At 52.9% G+C, this 23,464-nt stretch overlaps 1 protein-coding gene across 1 annotated transcript in view; it reads right to left on the bottom strand.

Moving 5' to 3' along the window:
- UBR4 (ubiquitin protein ligase E3 component n-recognin 4) overlaps positions 1 to 23,464 on the bottom strand; it is a 91,420-nt gene that overhangs the window by 9,345 nt on the left and 58,611 nt on the right. The window contains exons 64-91 of the mRNA XM_066637807.1: positions 21,175 to 21,384; positions 19,457 to 19,606; positions 18,964 to 19,191; positions 18,273 to 18,351; positions 17,680 to 17,919; positions 17,049 to 17,217; positions 16,631 to 16,775; positions 16,054 to 16,139; positions 15,693 to 15,780; positions 15,379 to 15,572; positions 14,237 to 14,476; positions 13,760 to 13,898; positions 13,482 to 13,607; positions 12,972 to 13,100; positions 12,376 to 12,719; positions 11,801 to 11,891; positions 11,149 to 11,233; positions 9,676 to 9,803; positions 8,778 to 8,907; positions 7,337 to 7,494; positions 7,094 to 7,203; positions 6,706 to 6,847; positions 6,423 to 6,504; positions 6,138 to 6,311; positions 5,631 to 5,752; positions 4,484 to 4,681; positions 4,036 to 4,116; positions 828 to 915 (exon numbers count right to left, since the gene is read on the bottom strand). Of these exons, the coding sequence (XP_066493904.1) occupies positions 828 to 915; positions 4,036 to 4,116; positions 4,484 to 4,681; positions 5,631 to 5,752; positions 6,138 to 6,311; positions 6,423 to 6,504; positions 6,706 to 6,847; positions 7,094 to 7,203; positions 7,337 to 7,494; positions 8,778 to 8,907; positions 9,676 to 9,803; positions 11,149 to 11,233; positions 11,801 to 11,891; positions 12,376 to 12,719; positions 12,972 to 13,100; positions 13,482 to 13,607; positions 13,760 to 13,898; positions 14,237 to 14,476; positions 15,379 to 15,572; positions 15,693 to 15,780; positions 16,054 to 16,139; positions 16,631 to 16,775; positions 17,049 to 17,217; positions 17,680 to 17,919; positions 18,273 to 18,351; positions 18,964 to 19,191; positions 19,457 to 19,606; positions 21,175 to 21,384 (4,156 nt within the window). The remainder of the gene's footprint in view (positions 1 to 827; positions 916 to 4,035; positions 4,117 to 4,483; positions 4,682 to 5,630; positions 5,753 to 6,137; positions 6,312 to 6,422; positions 6,505 to 6,705; positions 6,848 to 7,093; positions 7,204 to 7,336; positions 7,495 to 8,777; positions 8,908 to 9,675; positions 9,804 to 11,148; positions 11,234 to 11,800; positions 11,892 to 12,375; positions 12,720 to 12,971; positions 13,101 to 13,481; positions 13,608 to 13,759; positions 13,899 to 14,236; positions 14,477 to 15,378; positions 15,573 to 15,692; positions 15,781 to 16,053; positions 16,140 to 16,630; positions 16,776 to 17,048; positions 17,218 to 17,679; positions 17,920 to 18,272; positions 18,352 to 18,963; positions 19,192 to 19,456; positions 19,607 to 21,174; positions 21,385 to 23,464) is intronic.

The raw sequence follows: 23,464 nt of genomic DNA, 5'->3' as shown, positions 1-23,464 counted from the left end.
ACCAGCCGCGGGCAGTCACAGGGTTAAGCCAGCAACCCCTCCCTCCAAGGACCCTGCCAAAGGCCTCACTTACCCACAAGGGGCTGGTGAAAATGGGTGAATTGATCAACTCAGCCATTACTGTTTAATTCCCCAGAAACCACAAAGTCACCCTAAATTGGAGTCCAAATCCAAAAACCAAGTCAAAGGCTTTTTGGGTGAACCAGAACTGCCCCAATCCTGAGGCCTCTTGGAAACATTGAACCAGAACTGAGCCTTCTAAACACAAAAAGTGTCGAGAGCAAAACCAGAGGTTCACTAGCCAGGCATTCCGTTTTCTGCTATGTAATTAATGGATTGCACACCCCACCCCCATTCATTTTTATCTTGTTTTGTATTTTTGTATATTTATTGTAGAACTCCTTAAAAATTCAGCAGCAAACAGTTTTTACAGATAATTTTTTTCTCTGGTTTGTCAGTACTGATGGTGGCACTTGTGCTGTGCCCACTGCAAGTCTGGTATCGCTCCTCTGCATGGCCATGCGTCTAAACTGGTTCACAAATTCCTTTGCAGAGCAGCTGTCTGAACCGAGAGCTAACACGGGTGGCGAGTGACCAAGAGGCAAAGCCGAATGGTCCGTCGTTCAGTGCCCCGCCCAGAAGCACCATCCCTTTGGCAGGGGCCGGCTTGCCTGTCACTTCCTTGCACGGGGGTCCAGCTGGCTGAGTGGTGGAGGCAGGCTTGGCCCTGCTGTGCTCCACAGTCCCTGGAGATGCCACAGAGCCCCTCCTCAGGAGCCAGCAAGAGGAGCAGCCCTCCTGTGCCAAGGGAGCAGCCGGCACTGTACCTGTCGTGGAGTCCAGAGACTCAATGAATTCTTCTGTGGCGTCTCCCAGCAGCCCTCGCATGCGATAGATGATCCTCATTGGTTCTCCCTGAGAAGGGGTGGAAAGGAAGAGAACACCAACATAGCTCCTTCCCTTCAGGTGGGCAGGAGGAACAGCCGTCCTCAGAAATGAGCTCCTCTGAGGGGGGGGCGAACACTACAGGCAGGCAGGCAGGAGAGAGGAGACCTTGGTGGACTCTCCAGGCTCTGGGACAAGCAAATCTCTAACCACCCCATTCCTAGCCTTGCCCCCTAGTGCAGCCCGCAGGGTCTCAAGCAGGGAAGCTGGGAAAGGGCTCAGGCCTTCAATGGACTGCAGCAACATCTTGAAACAAAACTCCTGTGGGTGGAATTTGCAGAACACATTCTCAACAACGAAGTGACCCAACAAATAGAGCAGGAAGTACTCTTAATGAGATGGGAGCTTTAAGAGAGAAAAGACACAAATCTCCCACTGACGAAGAGATGCTGGCGGGCATCGAGGGAGGGAGGGAGGAGAGAATGGCAGCTTAATAAGCTTTTAAGTTAAACAGGGTATTAGGGGGAAAGTGGCTCAGCAGAGCAGGGACTGGTGACGACTTCCCCGGTGGGGAGAGAGCTCGCTCCGTGCCAGGAGCCTGCCTGCTTCCCTCTCTCTCACACTGAACTTTCTATTTTAATACTGTTTAAGTCTCAAGACAGAGCAGAGAAGAAAGGAGGGTGGGGAGAAATCCCGGCTTTGGAGAAGGGGGCTATCTGGGGGGAGCAGGAGCGGGAGAGGGGGGGGACCTGTCAGGGAGCCTGGTGCTAAGCCGACTGAGGAATCAGCAGCGCTTACTGTCAGAAGATCTCGAAAGCGCTGGGGAAACCCTCGGGGGAGGATCGGCTCAAAGGCCGCGCCAGAGCCCTGCAATTAGCACCACGGGGGCGCTGGTAAAATGGCAGGCGAACAAAGAGAACGCCGGTAAAAGCGAGACAAGGGGAACAAACACAGCCCTGAGGTGAGCTCCTTGTGAGCCTGTCTATTTCCTAGGGAACCAGAGAAGGGGGCTCCGGGAGGAGGGAGGCATCACAACAAGGGAGACAGATGAAAGCCAGCCTGATGACAGCGATGCCGACAAACTCCAAGCCTCTCTCAAGCAGCTCGGCATCCTGGGAAGCAGAGCTGCAGCCGGGCGCAACAGGCAGCCAGGCACGATCTGCACTCCAGTAGGTGGGTGGCCCCTTCCATGCTCCTGGCAGACCTGCAGGGGCTGTCAGGCCCAGCGAGTGGGACATGGCTCAATCTGGGTTGTTTTCCCTCTGCCCTCAGATGCTACAGGATGCATCCCGCTCACACAGATACATTGGCTCATTCTGTGGTCTAACACATACATTGCAACCCTCACACTCTGCCTTAAGAACCTAGTTGGGTATGAGAAGAGAGCATAAGCTAAACTCTAACGCATTTTTAAGCCACATTTCAACTCATCCCCTTGCGCATCTCAGTTTTCCTTCACCTCTCCATAAAGACGGGCCTCGTGCCAACATTCAGTGTGGTAAAAATACCACAAGGCGAGTTTTGCGGTGCTGGTTTTCCCTACACACCCTCAAGTGGCAACAGCTGGTACTGCACTGGTGAAAGTCATCTACAGACACAAGCTGTCATTTGATGCACAAACTCAGAGTTTCCCCCCTCAAACAGGCTGGCAAAGAAAACAAACTGAAATGCGGGGCAGAGGAGCATGCTCAAGGACGCACCAGCTCCCATTTGCCACCTTGTGCACACATCAAGCGAGGTCCTCCTCCTTACTGACTCAGGTTCGTTTTGAACAAAAATATGTGCCATTTCACCAGCCTGCCACTTTTAATGCTTCTTTCTCTGGCTTCAAAACACTGCATGTGACAACACGCTGTGCTTGCGCAGCATGCCCTGCACCTGGCCTGGCCTTCTTGCTCCCTTTCCACCCTTGCCAGGGTTCTGTCAAACCCCACTCCAAAAGGCAGGCCCCTATGCGACAACTGACAGCCTCTTCTGAGATGAGGGTTGTTCGGATCCAGTTATCATCACTGTGCACTAATCTCCCAGCTGCTTCTCCACAAACATGAGATCCTTCTGAACAGGGATGACAAGGCAGGGGCATTTTAGCATATTCATTCCTACAGGCGTTTTGAGGGGATAATACCCAATGTTTGGCACTGATATAGTCAAAGCAAAGATGTCAAAGACTTCCCAAAATGCCCCTTTTGCACAGACAAAACCCTCCCAAGTTTCTCTGCCTTCAGAAGAGTACTGCCATTCTGCATCCCTGCTGGCTGTCACCTACACCTCTTTTTCCACGAAGCCTTTTGTGACACAACCCTCAGTTGCAGTAAGAGCTGAGAACTAAGTACAAGCACATACACTTCAAGTACTGCACGTACCCCCCAGCTCCTCCTCACCATTTCTGACCCCCTTCCTCAAGCTCACCCACTGATGGCTCTTGCTGCATCAACCACTCTTTGAGAACTCTTCTGCTAGGAAGCTCCACACAATGGCAGCACCTCAGCAGCCCACCTGAATCTTACACATACTCTAGCTGACAGAACCAACTCCTGTTAACAAGCTCAGCAATGCCTTGTCTCTGCACTATCTCTTCTTCCTTAAACCTGGCCTCTGCAAACTTAGGGTCTAGAAACTTCCTAATTCGGATCCCCAATAGCCTAATCAGCTACTAAATTGCCTTGGGGTGTCTGGCAGCCCTCAATGCAACAGCACAGCCAGAACGCAGAAGGCACCTTTCTTTGGCAACTCAACTCCAAAATGGAGCCATTCTGGACAAGGGAGACTTCGGCACCCACTCCTCTTTGTAAAAAGGGGGCTCTGCCTGCTTGCCAGGATCAAGATCTCGGAGACCCATGAAGAACAGTCAGAGGACAATGTGGGGATCTCTGTGCAGAGAACAGTAGCCTGGGTCCCTGGCTGAGCATACTGGCTGCAAGCAGGGAGTCAGCAGCCAAGGAGCAAGCTTGACCACAACCCTCAGGAGGAGGGAGGAGAAACCTCTGGATGAAAAGAGGCCAATCAAAAGTTTCCCTCAACACACACACAACATGAGAAATGTCAGGAGCTGTTCCTGAATGTCTAAAATCCCTAGATGCTGCCCTTCTGGGAAGATGCCCAAAAGCACAAGACCAGTGTCTGGGAAAGGCAAAGAGCCCAGCACAATACCTCATTAGTTGGACACCAGACTTTCTTGTACACCTCAGCCACAGGGAGGTCCAAGCTGATAATTTTGTTGTTCACCAGAAGCTGAAAGCGAGGGTGAGGGACAAAGGAAAGATTAGTAACCTAATTGCTAAGGACTCATTGCCTCAAGAGGCCTTCGCGGTCTTCCTTTCTGGGCAGCACTTTGAACAGGCTTCTGACAGAGGCCTTCACAACTCCCATTTTTCCGGATGGGGAACTCAAGCTGAAGCCACCCAATAAATCCCAGGTCGAGTCAGTGGAACTGGGACTCAGATGTTGGATTTGAAGTCTGCCCTCTCAACCTCACATACCACACGTGACACAGGGAGGGGCTGGTGACATCCTGACACAAAGACTGCCCCACCACCCCTGTTCAGGCCCTGAAAGAGCTGCCAGGAAAGCTGCCTGCCCTGCACAAGCAGCAGCTCACCTCCATCCCGCTGTCGTCCTCCAGCAGTGCCACCAGGTCGCAATCCTGGCAGATCTTGTTCTTGATGTCACGCATGAGGGGTCCAATGCCCGGCTCGTTGCTGCTGTAGGGGTTCCCCGGCATCCGACCCTGCAGGAAGTCCTCCTGCTGAGGGTCCTTCTCCAGTGTCACAAAGAACTCCGTCACCTCGTTCTCCTCCTGGAATGCAGTGCAGGAAGCGGGTGAAAAGCCAGCCACCGCCCCCCCTGCCCAGGCTTAGCCCCAACACGCTGCTGCCAGTGACAGACCCAGACTATTGGGGAACCGCAACAGGCCCACTGAGCTTTGCAAATGAACAACACAGACAAGTTATTCCCCATGTTGCTGCAACGCTGTGCCAGGGGAAATGAAACTCATTCCTCAGTGAAAGGGCCCTGGTGGGCCAAAGCGCCCGCACCATCTCTGGTTCGGTCACAGCTTAGCCTTGCATCTCCCATCACCACAATGCTGGGGGAAGGGGGCACACCCGCAATTCCGCCATTCCGACCGCAGGTACAACTCGATTGTTCCGTTGCTCCCGGGTGGACAGGTGGCACAACAATTCTCAGAGGAGGGTGCCCACTACTGATGACTCACTGCTCTGGGCTGCCCTCCTGCCGATCAAGAGGCACCACCAGAACAGAGAAAGCAGAGGGGAGAGGGGAGGAGGCTCGTTCAGAAAAAAGCACCACACAAACGCTGGCATTGGAGGGTTGGCACTTTTTTATGAAACAATTTTAACTGTGATCCAATGGAATTTACTGTGTCTTATTATTTTAATTACTTTCATGTTAATGTTTTAGTCACTATTGTATTGTTTTATTTTGTAAGTCGCTTTGAGGGCCCTTAATTTTTTTAAGTAAATATCCAAGATCTGGAAGTAAAGCACGACCAGGGAGACTGCCTGCTCTTCCACTGGAAGCCTCCCTTGTTCTTCCCATCCCTACCCCTTGCACCTGTGCTTAAATCTCAGGCAGCCACAGTGGAGAGCAAAGGCTCCCAAGGCCTGTCCCACAACCGCAGGAGCTGACCACTCACAGCTCAGAGGATCCAGGGCTGCCTCACACCCACAGCCAAGCAGATACCCTGCTTTGTCTGCCTGGCTAGGTTCACCCTACGGGTCTCCTACCGGGTAGATAATGCTGCAAAGCCTCTCAAAAATGAAGACGGGTGTCCGGTAGTCATCCAGGCTGTAGCGCTTGGCTGTCTCGATGCAGACAGCCATGAAGGCTTTCGTTTCCGATTCTGTACCTGCCAAAAGAGGCAAGGGGTGGAGAGAGTCTTTCTTACAGGGGTTCCCTACTGCAGCTCTGGCCCATCATGGAGATGCAGGGAGGCAAGAGCAGAGGGGGAGGCCAAGCAACTTCTCCCCATCCGTAACACAGAGTTCCTGCTGGGAAAGGGGATGTGAACCTGCATTCCTCCCCCCCCCCCCGGGTGACATGCAACTCTGCCATCAACTCACCATGTGGCCTTAAGTAAGAAACTGCCTGGCTCCACTCCCCCCCCCCAGGTATCCCCCAACAGGGGGATCTTGCCACCTGACAGCGAGGCTGACAAGACTGCAGGGATTGCATGCAGCAAATCCTTGACTGGCTCCCTCTCCCTCACTGAGGGCATCTGGCAAGGCCTCTACCTGTGGTCATGTCCTCCAGCATCTCGAGAAGCATGTCCTGCGTCTCATCAATCAGCTTGGTCCGCTGCACCACCAGCTTCCTCAGGCACAGGTAGCCGTTCAGCACCGTCCCCACCAGCCGGCTCTTGAAATGCCTCTTGATGGACTCCACCTCCACGAAGGAGGACAGCAGGCCTACAAAGCAGGAGGGGGAGGGAGGGAGGGAGAGCAGACTCAGTCCAGGAATGGGGGGGAGTCAGTGGTGGCACAGGAGGGGTGGGGCTTCCCCGTCACAGGGCAACACACCTGTGATGCTCTTCAAGGCATATCCCTGCTGCAGGTCTGTGCTGAGCGTTGCCTCCTCCAGGGCCAGGAGACGGGCAATTTCCTGCAGGAAGGAGCAAGAATTGTGAACACGGCACAGGGGAAGGGTGAGGGATGCAGGGCACTGGCCTGGGAGCAACTGTTGACCATCAAAAGCCCCCACCCCCACTCAAAGGACAAACTCTCTGGGTGCTGGGATGGGGAAAGCAGCAAGACTGCTCCTCCTCTGCAACAGCCGCAAGGAGGGCAACCACCTGCTCCCTACCTTGGTGATGAGGTTGCCAACATAAGGCAGGACCCCCCTCGCAGCCAGGTAGACCTTCCAGCGGGCAGGCTTGATGAGTTTTTGGTAGAGTGCCAGGTACTCTGCCGCACACTCCCCTGCGACACTCAACTCGTCCAGGTAACTAGTGGGAGGAGAACACAGCGGGAAGCTGCTGGCTCAAATCCAACAACTACTTTGCAATGTTTACTGTACATTTATTTTCTGCAACTCAATTATTTAAGATTACTTATCCTCACTCAAGATTCAGGTGGGCTGACAGTACAGACACGTGAGAGGAAGTGGGAATGGCTTAATACATCTGGCAGGTGATGTGGAACTGGAGCGTAGAGAGGTCCCGGGGGGGGGGGGAGGAACTGCAGTGCCATACCTGGTGAGCAGGTCGAGGACTTGCTGCTTCCGACTAGGGATGGTCGCCAGAGCTTCAACGATGGTGCAGGCGGCCTGCCGGGCAGCCTGGGTCGCAGGCGTGAATAGGACCTGCAGCACGGATAGCAATGAGGTGCCAGATGCCCAAGAGGTTGCGGGTGCCACAAGGAACCACCACCAGCCCACTCCCACTGCCTTGTTTAAATCTCTGGAGCACAGGCCACTGGGGGCAGGGGGCTCTCACCTGTCGCAGCCAGTTGTTGTGGCCCAGCTTGAGGTCAAGGGGGCAGGTCCGCTTCCCCCGCCTGCTCATGAATTGCTTCCACTTCCAGGTGTACTTCTCTGTCAAATAGAGATGGCGCAGCTCTGCCTTGCTGGGCGACTTCCCATTGGTGTCAATGCCTGGGTCAGAGAGCAAGTGGCAGTGAGAGGGAGGCCTGGGCCGGCACTCAAGAACACCAGTCATGGGGTGGCAAAGAGGAAGTCACAGGGAAACCAACATTCCCTTTCTCCTCGGGTTTTGGGGGCTCTGGGATGCAGGGCTTTCTGAGGCGGGACCTCCACTGCCAAGCTCTTCCCCACTCTTGGGAGGACTGCTTGCCCAAGGTAGCATCAATGAGGCCAGCACCAGCGTGGCAGTGCTTTGGAAAGGGCTGGGTCGCACAGCTTGAAAACCACTTTGACAGGCGGGCAACTCCTGCATGTGGCAGAGTGGCAGAGAATAAGCCCCCGTGTCTGGAGATGCCAGGCAGCATCTCAGAAGACTTTCAGCCTTCTAGAGACAATAGCTGAGGAAGCCTTGGCTCCCATGCGATGCAGCAGAAAAGGGCATGGACAAGATTCAATTTCCTGCACTCTGTTGCTCTGGCCAAACTGCAACAAGGATAAGTACACATGCCCAAGGCATACGAGTCCCCATGGTACAAAGGAACTGGGGCAAAACAAGGGAGATGCCACTGCTTCTGAGCACTGACAGCTAGAACCAGCCTTAGGGTCAACACTGGGGCAGTTCCAAGCACGCCCTCTTCCTCAGGAAAAAGACAAGGCCCACTGCCAAGGGGCCAGGTCCTGACAAGCTGAGGGGCTGCCAGCCAGAAAGGCCATCCTACAGGTCAGTTCACAGAGGAGCAGGTGGCCATGGGCTCAGCCACCCTCAAGGCCTTGAGGACCAAATTAAGGTTCTAGGCAGGTGGTCTGAGAGGAGAACCACCATTCAGAGTTTCCAGGCATGGCACAGACCTAGAAGGAACAAGGCAATACCCCCAAGCTCTAGAGCAGGAGTCTCTAAACTTTTCAGCCAAAAGGCCGCATCAAATACCTGGCACAGTGGCGAGGCCCAGAAAAAAATATATAAAATTTAAAAAAATGCATTAGAGATGGAACTTAGATGAAGGAATAAATGAAAGGGCTCACATATCCAGGACTTCTCCAAGCACGAACACAGCCCAGAAATAAAGCACACACGTAGATGGACCCCCTTCCGCCACCCCAAAAGCACAACTCTGGTTGTGTTTGGTCAACTGGGCCAGAGGCTCTCAGGAGATCAGAGGCTGGCCACAGGCCGGACAGGGACTCTCCGCAGGCTGCATCTGGCCTCCGGGCCAGGGTCTGGAGACCCCTGCTCTAGAGGGAAGGAGAACTGAGTGCTCCCTGCCCCAATGAGGTGGAAATGAGGCTTCCAGTACCTCTGGCTGGCAGGCACTTCTTCCAAGCCTCATATGAAGCTTTGGGGTCCCTCTTTAGCCACAGTTGAGCCTGAGCGTGGATTTCGTTGCTGTACGGTTTGACTGTAGTCAGGGAGTCGACAGGGATGTCCTGGAAAGCAAAGGGAAAGGGTGAGAGTCTCTGGGAGCTGATACAGGTCACCCACCACAAATCTCAGTCACACTCCAGCCACTCAGATCCCCAGCATACACCTCTATACCAGTGCAACCCTAGTGCCAAGCTAGGCTGGCATCAACACAAACGTTAAGAAATTTTGCTCTGCCAAAGTACATTCCACACAACTCCCCCCCCCACTCCAGCAAGGGGAATTCACAACGGGTGGACATGGAGTGTTTCACTAGGAAACCGGCTTAAAGTAAGATGCCATTATTGAACTTGTGAGGACAAAAATGTCCCTGCTAACAATCCTGATCAAAAGGTGCTGTGCCTAAGTTCAGTGGTTTTCCTCATCTTTTTAGGAGAAGGGAGAGTGACTGACCCCAGGCATCCCATCCGGTGACAGCTGTCTCTTCCGTGTCTAGGTTTTGGACTGCAAGTCCCTTTGGGACAGAAAACCCCGCCCCCCCCATTTATTCTGGTCTGTGGACACTGTGCCCTGGAAAACCAGCAAATAGATATTCTACAAACCCAGCGCTTTCCTGTGTGTTTACCTGGACCTGAGCTCACCTGCTGATCCAAAGTTCACATGGCCTGTTTCCTCAATAGCCCTTTAGCCCTCTCCCCAAAGGCTGCCAAACCCATCACCAGATGCAGGCAAAATCTGGAACAATTCCTCCCTGCTCCTGAGCACAACCCAGCCAATTCTCAAATGGGCCAGGAGTCATAAGAATTTTGCTGGGATGAGGAGCCACCAGGTACCTTGTTCTTCTTGCTGGTGGGTGCAGGGGGCCTGATCAGCTTCTGCAGGATGCGAAGGCACATCAGTGTGATGTTCTCCACCACCACAGGGGTCTTGACATTCACTGCCATCAAGAAGAGACTAAGAGCTGGAGCAAAAAGAACAAGGAAGAAATAAGTCAGGACTCCACAGTGTGTCACAAGCAGTGGAAAAGCCTCCCTCCCCCACCAGGCCGTGACAAAGCTTTAAGGGTGAAAATTCTCCTACACAGCAAGGGGAATGATCCAGTAGTAGCACTAGAAGCTGGGAAAAGGAGGGAATTGACAAGTGATCGGGGGAGAAGGAGCGCTTTCAGCACTTAGAAGAAATGCTTTCGGGGGGGCCTCTCTCTCTGTCTCAGCTTATCCATAACTGCAGAGAGATTATCCATTCCTGGGATGAATGTGTGAGTGAGGCAGTGGAGCTGAACTGTCTTCAGTTCAACTGAGCTGCAAAACTATACCACCTTTAGTTTCTGATAAACCATTTAAAGAATGGCAGAAAGATATGGCAAAATTTATATGGCAAGGGAAAAACCCAAGAGTAAAGTTTAAAATTTTGCAGTATGCAAAAGAAAGAGGAGGAGGACAGATGCCAGATTTGAAAATATATTATGCATCATATTGTTTTCTGTGGTTGAAAGGATGGCTGTTATTCTAAAATAGAAAACTGCTAAACTTAGGACATAATTTAAGATTTGGTAGGCATGGATACTTGTGGTATAATAAAACACATGTTGAATTTAAGAACCATTATGTTAGACGTACATTGAGGAGGATATGGAACTGAAAAATAGGTTTTGCAGCAAAACTCCACTATCGACTTAACCACAAGAAGCATATTTTGTTCTGGGTACAGTACAGAGAGATAAATGGTTATTATAAAGAAATTTACTGAACAATATAAGTTGAAGAGAACTGAATTGAAAGGAATAGAGAATGTTAATCTGAAATAATCTGAAATGGAATACTCATAATAACAAGATAAGAGGGACTGTTGGAAATGTAACAAATATAAGGATTGAAATTTAGATTATTAAGATATAAAACTGTAAGTACTTAGAACATTCGACTTCGCCCATCCAACACTATTAGAGGTATTTTTTAATGTATCTTTAACGTTGTTTGTTTTTCTTTTCATTTTATTGTGTTTCTTTTTTTCCTTTTCTTATTATAAATAAATAAAACATATGGGGGGGGGGGAAAAAGAAGAAAAACTGAGCTGGGCAGTTCTACTGCTGGACCTGAATCTGCAACAAGCCAGAGCTCCAGCTGGCCAGGCTCCCTCCTCTCTGAGGCAGCCAGTGAGGGGATGCCCACCAAAGAAGAAGCCAACATCCTTAGGCATTCAGCCAGCCATCCTTCCAAACTGGAGGGGAGCCGCTACCCATGTGTCTGAGAACCCACTGCCACCCGCACGCAGCCTCAGGTCTCACTGCTGAGGCAGGGACTCACCACAGCGCAGTCGCAACTCCCAGCAGCTGTCCTCTTTTGAGATGGAGTCCGTCAGCAGCAGCATCTCATACTGGAGGCTACTGGCCTGCAACCGGGATGGGGGGGGGAGAGAGAGTGCTATTTGATAAGGAGACCAGAGGAATGGGCAAGCCTGAAATATTGCTAGCCAACACCATGTGGGAGCTTACTGTCCTCCAAAAAATCTCCATTAGGCTGGATGTTATGCAAAACCCTGGGGCAGGATTGGAAGAAAGAGGCTGCCACTGCGCAACGCAAGAGCCACAGCCTACGAAAACTGAGATATTTCCAGAATGGAGAGAGGGAGAATTTGAACAAGCAGAGTTTGAAATACAGCTTTGCAGCCAAGGCTGCAGGGACGCTGCTCGAAACAGAAGCCAGTCTAGGGCAGAGATTGGAGAGTCAGGCAAGGACCAGAGCTCACTACGGAGACTCACGCTTCGCCGACCCCCTTCCTCAGGCACCTCCAAAGGGAAGCCAGGGAACCCACTAGCTCTTTCCAAACCTGCACACCCCCAGGCATGGAGCGCCAGGCGTCTCAACTACACTAGGGTCGAAGCCGCTGCCTCTTTGTGCAAGACACAGCTGGGAGGGACAGCAGAGAGAGGGAGACACAAACACTGGCTCTCCTCACCAGGTCGGGGTTTGCCCAGTGGCCCTTGAGAGCAGCAGACACCTTGCCAATGATCAGGTCGTTCATCTGCTGGGTGGCGTCCGGGTTGTCTCTGTTTCCAAACACAGAAAAGGGCCTGATTAGGAAACTCCTCACACTGCCATTTCTCAGCACACAGACCCTGCGCACTGCCTCCTTCTGTCCGGCTCATGGTCTGATGAGCTGCTACTTCAGAGTCAGCACAGCTCCCTTCTTTTCTCTGCACAGACAGTCTGAAAGTCTCTCCCTTTGGTTGGGTGCTGGCAGCAGCAGCAAGAATACCAAGGACCGACAAAGCACCTCACAGCCATGACAGCCCCAGGTTCCATGGTAGTATACCCCTGCATTTCAGCTGCTGGGGGACAGCACTTGCCTTCACACCCTGCCTGGTGCCTGGAGTACTGGGTGTGTTCCAAAGGCACTCAGTTTACACAGAGACCTGACTGGGAATTCAGGCAGCTGCCTTATGACAGACGCACCCTTGTGGCCGAGCCAGTTCCCCCCCTGGAAGTGTAACTCAACCCTGTCAAGGAGGAAAATGGCCAAGCTCCTCCAACCTGGTGAGAAGACACATGAGCTGCCGGACTTCCTCCCGCATGGATGCGGCCCCACGACGCAGGTTGTAATCAAAGAGCTCGCGGATGAGGCCCTGGGAGACAAGGATGTGACGGATGGCGGCATTGGTGGCCAGGGCCCGCAGCAGGGTGATGCAGTGCTCTGTGACAGCCGAGGCGCAGCCATAGCACTTGGTGGAGGATGTGTGGCCACAGCCTAGGACCGAGAGAGCCCGGTACTGGCTGGCAGTGAAGGTTGGCTGCACTGCAGAGCGCGAGGACTTGCTGGCTGCTTCTCTTTGCTGCAGATCATACTCTAGGAGCTCCTTCCGGGAAGCAAAGACTTTCTGCAGAGAGGCAAAGGAGGGAAGACTTTAGGCAGGCTGCCGCTCTCCTCCCACATAACTCAGCCTGTCCAAGCCAAGGTAACACGAAGTGCACTTGTGTGGAAGGCAGTCCCTTGCTGCAACCTTCCCCCCCATTACGTTCAGCAACATCACCACCAAATGTTGAGACAAGCACACGTACATGTGCTTTGACACATGTACTTTGACACATGTGCTTTGACACATGTGCTTTGGCAGCATGGAGACCTTTACCTGGATAATCTTGGAAAGCTCGTCAAAAGAGTTCTTGCAGTCTCCACAGTACTCCTGAGCAAGCTGCAGGATGTATCTGTTCACGCTGGCTGAGGTGGAGCTCATCCCTCCACTGCCACCAGAGTCATCCTGAAGATACAAAAAGGGAAAAAGCCTCACACAGCTGAAGCTTGGAGCTGCATGGACTGCCAGAGGAGGGTTCCTTGTGCCTTCAGCATAAGAACTGAGCAGGGCACCCGGCTACATGATGCTCCATCATCAGAACACGGGCTGCAAATGTTGTGAAATTCTCCACCAGGGCAGGAGTTCATGTTGGGTGCAAAACGCAGAATGCTGAAAAGACCTAGCTCAGTCACCTGGCAAGCTTCAAGCCTCTAAGGCCACAAGCACTTTAGACATGCACAAGCAATGCCCAAGGTCCTCATTCTCTGGCCCTCAAATCCAGCATCAGCCAGTTCCTGTCTCCTGGTTCTCTAGCGCCCCGCAGGTGAGCCACCTGCCTCTCCTCACCTGTGGCTTTTCGGGCGCAGCCTCGTTCACTTTGCAGAGCAGGTTCTCCAGCTGGGGCCTGTGACCCATCAGCTGATGATACACTCGGTCGGCCTTGTCCAGAAGGGTGTTGATGTTGGTGACGGCCTTCAGAGCGGAAACAAAACACAGAATCTAAACATTATTTCAGAACTGACTTTCATCCCATCCCTGAAAGGCCCAGATGATGCAAGCAGCAGAAAACCCTTTGCTGCCACTTCATCGCTGCTGTTTTTGGAGTGTTCATCTTCCCAGCCCACCTTCTTCCTGTCCTCCTCATTCTCAATCGGGTCCACTGCGCAGCAGGGCTTGGCATACAGCATGAAGTCAAAGCGGGCGTACTTGCAGAAGCCACAGGCGTTGCACAGGAAGGGGTCTTTCTCGTCATAGTTGATGGACCTGGGAAGCAGAGCCAGGAGAAAAGCAGCCTGCTGAGGTCCTGCGACTCCCCTCGGGGTTGAACAATATTTCCACTTTTTGTATTCCCCATCAACAGCATACTCTCAGTTTTGTTACATATTTTCTATTCTGCTTTTTTTTTAAAAAAAAATTGCTGTGATTGTCTCACTTAGCACTTCACATCTTGTGGAGAAAGTGAAATGTGAATCTTTAAAATGAACCACAACTTTGGTGATTGCTGCAGGGTCTGCTATGGTCAGCCATGTGCGCTGGAAGGCCTTCCTCCCAAGGTCACGCTCCTGCCCCCACCCAACCCCTGCTCTGAGCAGCCAGCCCACCTGCACTTGTGACACTGGTAGACATTCTCTCCGCAGTTCCCACACACCCCGGGGTTGGCAGGGACGGAGGCACTGCACCGTGGGCACTGCAAGGTCTCTGTTGAGGCCTGGTAGTTCTCGTAGAAGTCAGCAAACTCAATCATCAGGTTGGAGGCCACAATGGGCAACGGCAGGTCGATCTTCACCTCCGTCTGGCCTGGGGTGAGCTGCGCCTTCTTGGCTCGATGCCACCGGGCCGGCCTGGGCAGGCAGGATCAGAGACAAGAGGGAAGTAATTGAGAAGCAGCAAAGCAAGACAAGAGCACCTCACAGTCCATCACCCCTTGCTCCAGCCAAGTGCTGCTGTAGCCATAAAAAATCCCCTTTAAACAAGATGCCTGGAGAGGGGCTCTCGGATTCATTTCCTCCACTTCTGTGTCAATGTGATAGGGAACCAGAAACACACTTTAAGCCATTATCCTCTCCATTGCAAGGATGCTTTGGATTAAAGAGCTGCTGATGCCTCACAGAAACAAAATCATATATCTTTAATTCTACTTATTAATTTCCCTCCCCCTTGGGATTTTAACCTCTTTTGTCTCATAGGGAAGGCTGTTTAGTGCTGAAGGAAACAGGGGAGAGGGAGAGCAGGGAGAAACAAGCCTGACCCTCAAAATGTCCTCTGTTCCTCATCCTTACTTCTTAGATCAGACCTCCATGCACCCAACCCCTCTGCAACTCACTGAGTCTCAGCACTCCACACTCTCCTCGAGGCCACGCCTCTCTCCAAACTCTGCTATCTCCGACCTTTAGAACTGGATTGAATCTCAGAACTTCTGCATGAAAAGCATGTCCTGCAGCCCACTGCCACCTGTTCTGACTGGCTGCAGCCTACAGGGTCTTGGGCAGTCTGCTGGCCTTGGCCTAGCTACCCCAGATCCTGTTCTAGTTGGAGACATTGGGACAGCGCATGGAAAGCAGTGCTCTACCAAGCTGAGCCCCTCCCCAGAACTTGGGACGCTTGTGAGTCAGCCAGTGTGGTTGCATAAGAGGATCTTAGCTGTGATCAGAAGAGTTCAGGGAACGTCAAGGGTGGGCCTACAGCTCTGTGGGCAAACCCCCAGGTTCTCCAAAAACACCACCCCCTGGTGAGGGCCCCATACTTGTTCTTCAGCTCCACAATTGCCTGCACCGTCCTGTTGTTGTAGTAGAGGTTGATGGTGCGGACCATCTTGGTGCGCTTCAGGTCCCCGATCTTCACTGTCACTTTGCTGATGGTGTGGCTGCCAATAAGCTTCACCACCTGCTGGGTGGTGGTGTAGCGGGTGTCCACTTTGATAGAGGAGAGCTTGATGTACTGCAGAGAAGAAGTCAGGTAGAGAACGGCTCTTAGCGCCCAACCCGTGTGGAACCAATGGGCCAAGAGACCCATTTTTTTTTAAAAAGCACTAAGTGATACTGAGCAGTGGCCACTTACACAGAACGGCACTTCGGGGTTGTTGCAAACTAGGCAGGGGTCACTTTCCAAGTAGTATCCGTCAAATTCAACCAGACCAGAGAGGGTGCTGGAAGGGGGGAAAGGGACACTTGGAAAATCAGGCAACAGAGATGACGATAATATCCTGAGCCCTCTAAGAGCCACCCAGAGCAGCATTCTGCTTTCCAGAGCAGCCGACTGGATGCCCTTGGGAAGCCCACAGCCCTCTCCCACTGGGCTTGGAAGGCAGGCTGCCTTTGAACACAGGTGGCTCTTGTCTGGCCATCGCAGCCTCCTCTGTGGTAGCCAAGGTGGCACACATGCATTGCTTGCTGGCAGAACAGACCACGAAGATGCTCACTTGTAGATATTGGAGTTGGGATGGTTGGTTAGGATGTGGTTTTGCATTCGCAGGATCTCAACAGCCTTCTGGGAATACTCCTTTAACTGAAACAGGAAGAGAAAAGGAGTGGTCAACACACTTGCCAGGCAGGTCAGCATCATTCCTGGCTGAAGCCCTGACCAGGAATGGGAAAGACCAGGCTCAGAGCCAAGCCCATCACACCCCTCCAGCCTATCCTCTCTCACAGGCTTGTGATCAGAACAGAAGGAACAGGGAGTGGATTCTATGCACCACCCTGAGCTCACTTTCTTTATGAGCAAAATGTTTCAACAGCAGCAGCTGTGGCTCAGAGTGTCTCAGAGCAGAATGTTTCTGTACCTGCAGCCTCTCTCAGCAAGGCTGTAGTTGCACCTGGAAAGGCACTCAGGCCTCATGACCAGTTTCTCTCCTAGCAACAGTCCACTGCAAGCATCTGCCTGGACAACCAACAGGACAACACCCCTGACCTCTAGGCAGCAGAATGTCTTAAGAGAAAAAACCCAGAAAGCTTCTGCAAGCGGATGGGAGGACACACACGGACCAAAGGCTTCCCTACCTTTTTCTCAGTCTGCTGCGTTTTCAAGGAGAAGTAGCCCAGCAGATCCACAAACTGGGCAGCCTTCCGCCCGTATGCCGGGAGCTCTGGCCAGATGGACCACATGAGATCCAGCAGCAACTCCTGCTGAGACTTGCTCGAGTTCCTGCAGGACGGGTGACAAACAGGTGCAGATCAGCACTGGGGTCTGCTCCTAGTCCAGGTTTGCTGCCACCACCCATCCTATGTGCTCTCTCCTCACGCCTGCTGCGCTGACCCCCAGATGCGAGGGGGGGGCCTCAAGCCACACCTGGGCCCCAGAACTGGCTCAGAGAGGATGCTGAATAAACTGGAACCGAGCCAAGAACTCGAGCCATCTGGGCTGCCTTGAGTGCTTCCCTGTCCTGTTCCCTCAGTGCAGTACTTTCTCGACACTCACCTGTAGATATGGAGGGTCAGGCAGTGCGCCTGCCACCGAACGGAGGACGAGTTGGACTCCAGCAGGAAGCAGCGCAAGAACTGGACCAGGGTCTCCTTGTCGGCAAACTTGTTCAGTTGATTCACCAGAGCCGTGCATAGCTGGTCCTCCTGGCTGCTGGAGCCCTCCCCTGGAAGACAGCCGGAGCCTGTCTTTGGACTGAAGGCGCTACGCATGCACTTCAGAGCCCTGCAAGATCAGCCTCATCCTCCCACTGCAAGCACACCTGTCTGCTTGTAGGCTCTGCACAGGCTTACAGGTGAACTCACAAAGCTTGGAGCAGGGACAGCATGTGTGATCCTGACCCACCCACCGTGTTCCTGAACACAGGAAAAGAGGGCCCTTTCTTGCAGCATTCCCAGTTTCAGTGCAGGAACAGAAGCTACAGGGGGTCAGGGCCCAGGAGCCTCCAGTCAGATCATGCTGCAGACAGAGGCTAGCTGTTGCCGTCACGCCCTATGAGCCAGCAGCTCTGATTGGCCATTACTCTGGTTGGTGCTGGGCAGGAGGGCTGTTGGGCTGGTTCCACCAGGGCGGTTTTAGAGGTGCTGCAGTACAGAGACCAGCCCCCTGCAGGAGGCCAGCAGCTCACCTTCCCGGTCTTTCTCCTTCTCTTCCTTCTTGCTCTTCTTGGTGGAGGATTTGCTCTGCCCGGCAGGCTGCCCGCCCCCGGAGCTGGAAGAGGCCGAGGCCGATGTGCTAGACAACCCAGCGGAAGCAGCGGCTGAGAGGACTTTGCTGCCACACAGGCCACAGGAGAGCAGCTGTAGGAGGACAGGGGACACGCCCTCGTCGACCAGGAAGCTGACTTGCAACAGGAAACAGAGGACAGCTAGGGAAGAGAGAGAGAAGCAGAGGCCCCTGAACAGTGTGTCTTGACTGTCCTCATTAGCCCTCACTGGCAGCAGGAGAGGCAAAAGGAGAACACCCATTCAGAGGGCATCACCAGCTGTTTTCATCAGAGACCAAGTTTCTAGACCTCAGTGTCAAAAAGGCAATCTTGGGAAAGGGGAGGAACAGCTCTTCTACCGCCCTTCCATTTCACCAGACAAAAGAGGTCATGAGTGGTGCAACAGCCTCTCCACCAAATCACACTGTGAGGAGGAGTAGGGGGAGGAGTCTCAGCACAATTTCAACATCCCCCCCCACTTCTGCTATGATACCCCCTCCAAACCAGGAACTTACAGTCGTCTTTGATGCAGAACTTCTGCCAGTTCACTGTTCGCTGAGTGGCAATTTCCGCACAGGCCTTTAAGTGCTCCATCTGGAAAGCATGGAAGGGTCAAGCAGGGGCAGGAAGGAGCCAGCTGACTTCTCCTTGTTGGAAAACATCAGGTGGGCCTATCCCTCGGCCACTGGCCACACACACACACACACGCAACACATACACTTATATGCCCACTTGCAACATTGCAGGGATGGAGACGCTCTCCCTATGCCCTGTAAGCTGCCCCCAACCCTTCACCCTCCGTGCCCTGATGTAACACAAAGGTCAGAACTCGGCCTCTGCTCCCCGGAGTGCCCCCAGAGCCCTCCTGCTGCCTGCAGTGGCCCACCCTTCCTCCCTTGCTGTCCTGCTTGCCTCCCTCCCACGTTGCCTCTTGGGTGCCGTCTCACCCTCCCTTCCTTCCCTTTCTCAAAACTTCAGCCCAACTCTTCTGCCCCAGGCTCCGCTTAACCAAATCCTCTTCCTGCAGTCAATAAATGCTATTTCCTGGCATATACCTCCCTCTGTGGCCACCCTAGTGCCCCAATTCCAAACTAAGCTCCTTGGGGCCAGAGCCAGCCCTCCTGTGCTTGTGTCAGCTGCCATGCAGCCTGGGGGTGCTCCGGCAGCCACAGCCAAAGGTTCAGTGTGGCCACTGGTTCTTCTTACCAAATTGATGAGTGTATCATACTGCAGGGCAGAGCCGGAGCTGGCCGTCACCACGCTGGCCCGCAGGAAGATCCCTTGCTCCTCCAGGAGCTTTTTGATCCCCCGGACATGGGAGTCCAGAGTGTGCAGGTCCCGGAGCTGGCGGTACTTCTCCTTCGAGCCACAGATGAAGAGCAAGAGTTTGCGGACCTGACGGCGGACGAAGGGCGTCTGCTGGATCATCAGGTACTAGGCAAGGGTAGGGAGAAAAAGAAAGCACTTTAATACAAGCCACTTTTTCACAACCTTGCAATCACTGACTGCAAAACGCAGGACAAAAGTGGGAGGCATCTCCTAGCCCAGCTCTTGGCTGAGTCTGTGAAAGAGCTTGTCCCTCTACTGGACAGAGAGAAGCAAGTAGGGAGAAGTACCTGGAACTGCAGGGCTCAGGTCTCCCTCCCCTCCCACCCCTGCAAATTCTGCCCACTTTGCCAAGAACATCATGCTACCCTACCTCCGACAGGAAGTAAAACCAGGAATGGTCGAAGATGGGTGGCGGGATGCGGGAATTGGTGTCGGCGATCTTCTTGATCTGGTATGGCAAACGTAGCACCATCTCTGTCAAGAGCTGGGTGTAGGCCTCAAACACGTCAGCAGCGTGACCCTGTGGGGGGGGGGGAAGGTCTCTGACTTAAACCAAGTCAGGCCACTGCCCTCCTTGCCCAGTCTCGTCTCCATTGGCAGCAGCTTGGGGCCCTATTTATCTACTATATTTCAAATCTGTGTCCCTCGCCTCCCCCCACAACAGGTGGGGCACTCCCGGTCCTGCTAGCCAAAATCCTGGGGGGAGACCTGGGACCTGCCAAATAAAGGGTAGTGTGAATGCCAGGCTACCTTATATTGTTGGACCACGGGGCTATCTGTTCCAGTTCTCCCTTGATTCACAGCTGCTCTCCAAGGTCTGCTACAAGAACAACCACCCCAGGGGATCCCACCAGACCACAAGGGCCAAGGAACTCTTAACTGGGCAGGAGACCTACACCCTGCATCACGAGGACAGCTCTGCTGGGGGAAGGAACTGCTGGTCTGCCCTCTAGTGGGCAGACAATGGCGTTGCAGCTTCCAAAGGAGCAGGGGTCAGGTGACTTACAAGGGCCCACAGGGGATCACTTGGTCCTATAAAGCTGTTGAACTCTGTTCTGCCTCCTCAGCCTCAGAGTGCAGTCTCTCCTGGGTTTATGACCAGTCTCAACTAGAGATGCCAGGAATGGGGCCCAACGCCACCTTTCCATACAGCCTTTGCCAACAGCTGTATCCCCACCCTCGAGTTTGACAAAAACCTGAATGGAAGACCTCAAAACTCAGGAAGACAGGATAGGGCATGAGGCTACCCACCAAATCTGACCCCTGGTCCATCCAGCTCAGAAGTGTGTGCACTGACTGGCAGCAGCTCTCCAAAGGCAAAGGGCTTTCCCAGTTCTACCGGAGAGGCTGCCAGGGACAGCATCTGGCTGCCTGCACAAAGAGGAGGGGCTCTCTCCACCACCACACCCTACACAATTCTCTCTCTCCCAGTCTTCTCGACTACTTTGGCCAGGACCTCACTTGTGAGGTCGAAGAACCACCTGTGTTATTCCCAGTTCTGCACTTCACTCCTGTTGCCCCCACCTCCTCCTGAAGTTGTGGGGCCTACATGCAGACCCACAAGCCTCTCTGATGTAGTATGACTGGGAAACAAATGGGTCCATGATGCAAAGTAGCAGCAAAACATCTGCACAACATCCCTTTTGATCCTTAAGAGAGAGACTCTTTTTCCTGCTCCGGAGAAAAAAAGCCACATTGCTTTAACTGACAAGAGTAATAGAAAAACAGCAGGATCCTTAGAAGAACACAATAAACGCAGAGATTAAAACTGCAACTCTTGCCACGGGCCTGGAGAATGTCTGCACATGCCATTCTTCTGGCAAGGGGCACCCTTGTGCTTAATTCGGCTTATTCTATTGTGCCCCACCAGAACTGAGAAGAACATAAACGCTGTGCCACCAGAGGTCTTGAACAAAGGAAGCCCCGGGGTGGCTGAAGGCCCACAATGTAAGCCTGAAAATCCACTCTCACAGACCTGTGAGAAGCCAGGAGGGGTCCTTGCAGCTGCATCCAACAGCCACTTCCTCCACTGCCCCTTGAAAAGTGTCCCTCTTCTCCACAGGCATCTCTGCCACTGTTCCAGCTCACCTTGACATACTGGCGCAGGAAGAAGGGGCTCATGTCGGGTGGGGAAGAGGTGGTGTGGGGCTTCAGCAGCTGGCTGGTGGCAACAGGCTCCTCGTCATTCTGCTGGCTCTTCCAGTAGTCGAGCAGGGACTTCAGAACGTGCAGGCAGTAGTCCACGGCCCCAGAGCTCAACAAAGCTGCAGCAGTAGCGCTGGAGATGAGGGAGGAAGACTGCAGAGAGAAGCAGAAGACAGGTGGTTTCCCTGGTGTGCTCTGTCGATCAGCTGGACCAGTGGTGGGGAGTTCATATCCCAGACCCACAATCTGCTTCCCCTGCCCCAAGTTCTGGTTTTAAAAATTCCCCACATGATGCAGGAGGCAAGCAGCGGTGACACAAAAGACTGCCCACCTATCCCACCCAGTACAGTGACTGGGGGAGGCTTTCAGAGGGGAAGCCTCTTCTCCCACCCCACCTGAAGATGCTGACAGGGATGGAGCCTGGCCTTTCTGCACACAAAGTGGGTGCCCAACCTCTGAGCGTGGGCCCCCTTCCAATCTCCCAAGAGCATCCCGTGACAGACAAGTGGACACAAAGGAGGGATGGGGTGGGAGAGACTGCAGGCCACCAGAAATGATGGCAGCCTGGGTGCGACTTGATCCTGGGCTCCTTTGGACTCAAGAGAGTGAGAGGTCACGGAGGCGCAGAGCTTGCTGTGCTTTACTGTTCAAAAGGTCCCAGGCTCAACTTCTAACAGCCTCCCCTCCTTCCGGGCTTGCTAAAAAGGAGTTGAGGAGCCACTTTTCAAATCCGGGGTGGGGGGGGGGGAGGAATTGCACCTTCACTTGTCTGTCCTTTACAAGAGAGGGCAATGACTGAAGGAGTCATCTTCCCCAAGAACTGTTCTTTGGAACGAGCACTTAGTAAAAAGAGGCAGGAAGGGGAAAAACAGCAATCTGCTCTTGAGTCTAATCTCCCCTCCACACACGTGCCAGAGGGCACTGAGCCGGGGATTAGGAGCAGAATTGAGAGGTTCTGTGCACAAGCACTTTTTTTTGAAAAAAAGTTACAACTCCCATGTCTCTGGAGTTTGGCCAGGTGCGCAAAAGAGGCCAGGGCTCTCACAGGGAGAGGGGGCCCCGGCTCAATGTCTCCCTGGCCTCTGCCTTTGAGGGCCAAATCTGGGACCTGCCTCCCCTCTTTTGGGGAGCTTGGATGTTACAACAAAAGGCTGCTGAAGAAAGGGACTGTAAATAACGCTATTAGAGCAGCCCAGCAAATCCAAACAAACCCCACAGCTTATAAGCTCATTAAAATTCGACGCACTTCGGTCTCCATTTTTAACCTCTATGCTTTTGTTATTAATCCCCTTCCTTCTGCATACAACACACACACACACAAAAAATCTCTCTCTTTCTGGTTTCCTCACTTTTTTAAAAAACCCTTATTACTGCACCTTTAGCAACAAAATATCAACAGAATCCTCTTAGTGCCTCTGAACCATTAATGCTGCAACGACTTGGCTTCCCAATAATCACATTTGCAAATCCCCACCCCCTTTATCACCCGCTTCTTTGCCAAGCAGGGGAGGGCGGGTTGCAGGGCAAGAGAGAAAGTGAGGCTACCTCCTGAAGGTGGCCTTACTGTTACTGAAAGATGTACGGCACTGTGAAAAACTGTGCATGATGCTTCCAAGGGTAACAGCAAGAATGTCCCTGCCCCACAGAGCCTGGATCTCAAATGTGAACCTGGAAGGTGACAGAGTGTCGTGAATATGTACTTGTTAGGCCTTGGTTAGCATATGGAGCCTGAACCAAACTAGGTCAGTAACGGAGAAGCTGCTAGCAGTTCCTAGCTGCAAGACTGTGAATAAACGGACAAAAAGATGGTTGTCTCTCCTTTGCTGGCCAGAAAAGACAAACAACAAGAATTACAACCCATTGGAATGTAGCATCTTTGCAGACAGAAAGGTGCTTTATCAAGCTGATGAAATGCAGCTGTGGATCTCCAGTTGGGAGGGGTAAGAACTAAGAGGGCTAGCAACCAGGCCCACTTCGAGAAGGTTCTGTCCTCAAAAGTTTCTGATTGGACAGTCTAAATAGTATGAAGCCACCTCAGTACTATTAGCATAAGAAGTATAATAATGAGGGCGCAAGGGGTGTCCGGGTTCCTTCTTGGACAGAGTTTTTGGGTGCAACATCCTACATGCTGTGAGCTCCATTGTCCAACATGGGCATCTGGCCTCACAGGTAGCCTGGAGCTAAGAGATCTACAAGAGAAGCTGACCCAGGTGAAAGATAGGGATTAAGAGAG

The sequence above is a fragment of the Tiliqua scincoides genome, chromosome 9 (genome assembly GCF_035046505.1).
Source record: "Tiliqua scincoides isolate rTilSci1 chromosome 9, rTilSci1.hap2, whole genome shotgun sequence".
Taxonomy (NCBI): Eukaryota; Metazoa; Chordata; class Lepidosauria; order Squamata; family Scincidae; genus Tiliqua; species Tiliqua scincoides.
Note: the sequence above shows the minus strand (reverse complement) of the source record. Positions and strands in the feature narration are given on the sequence as shown.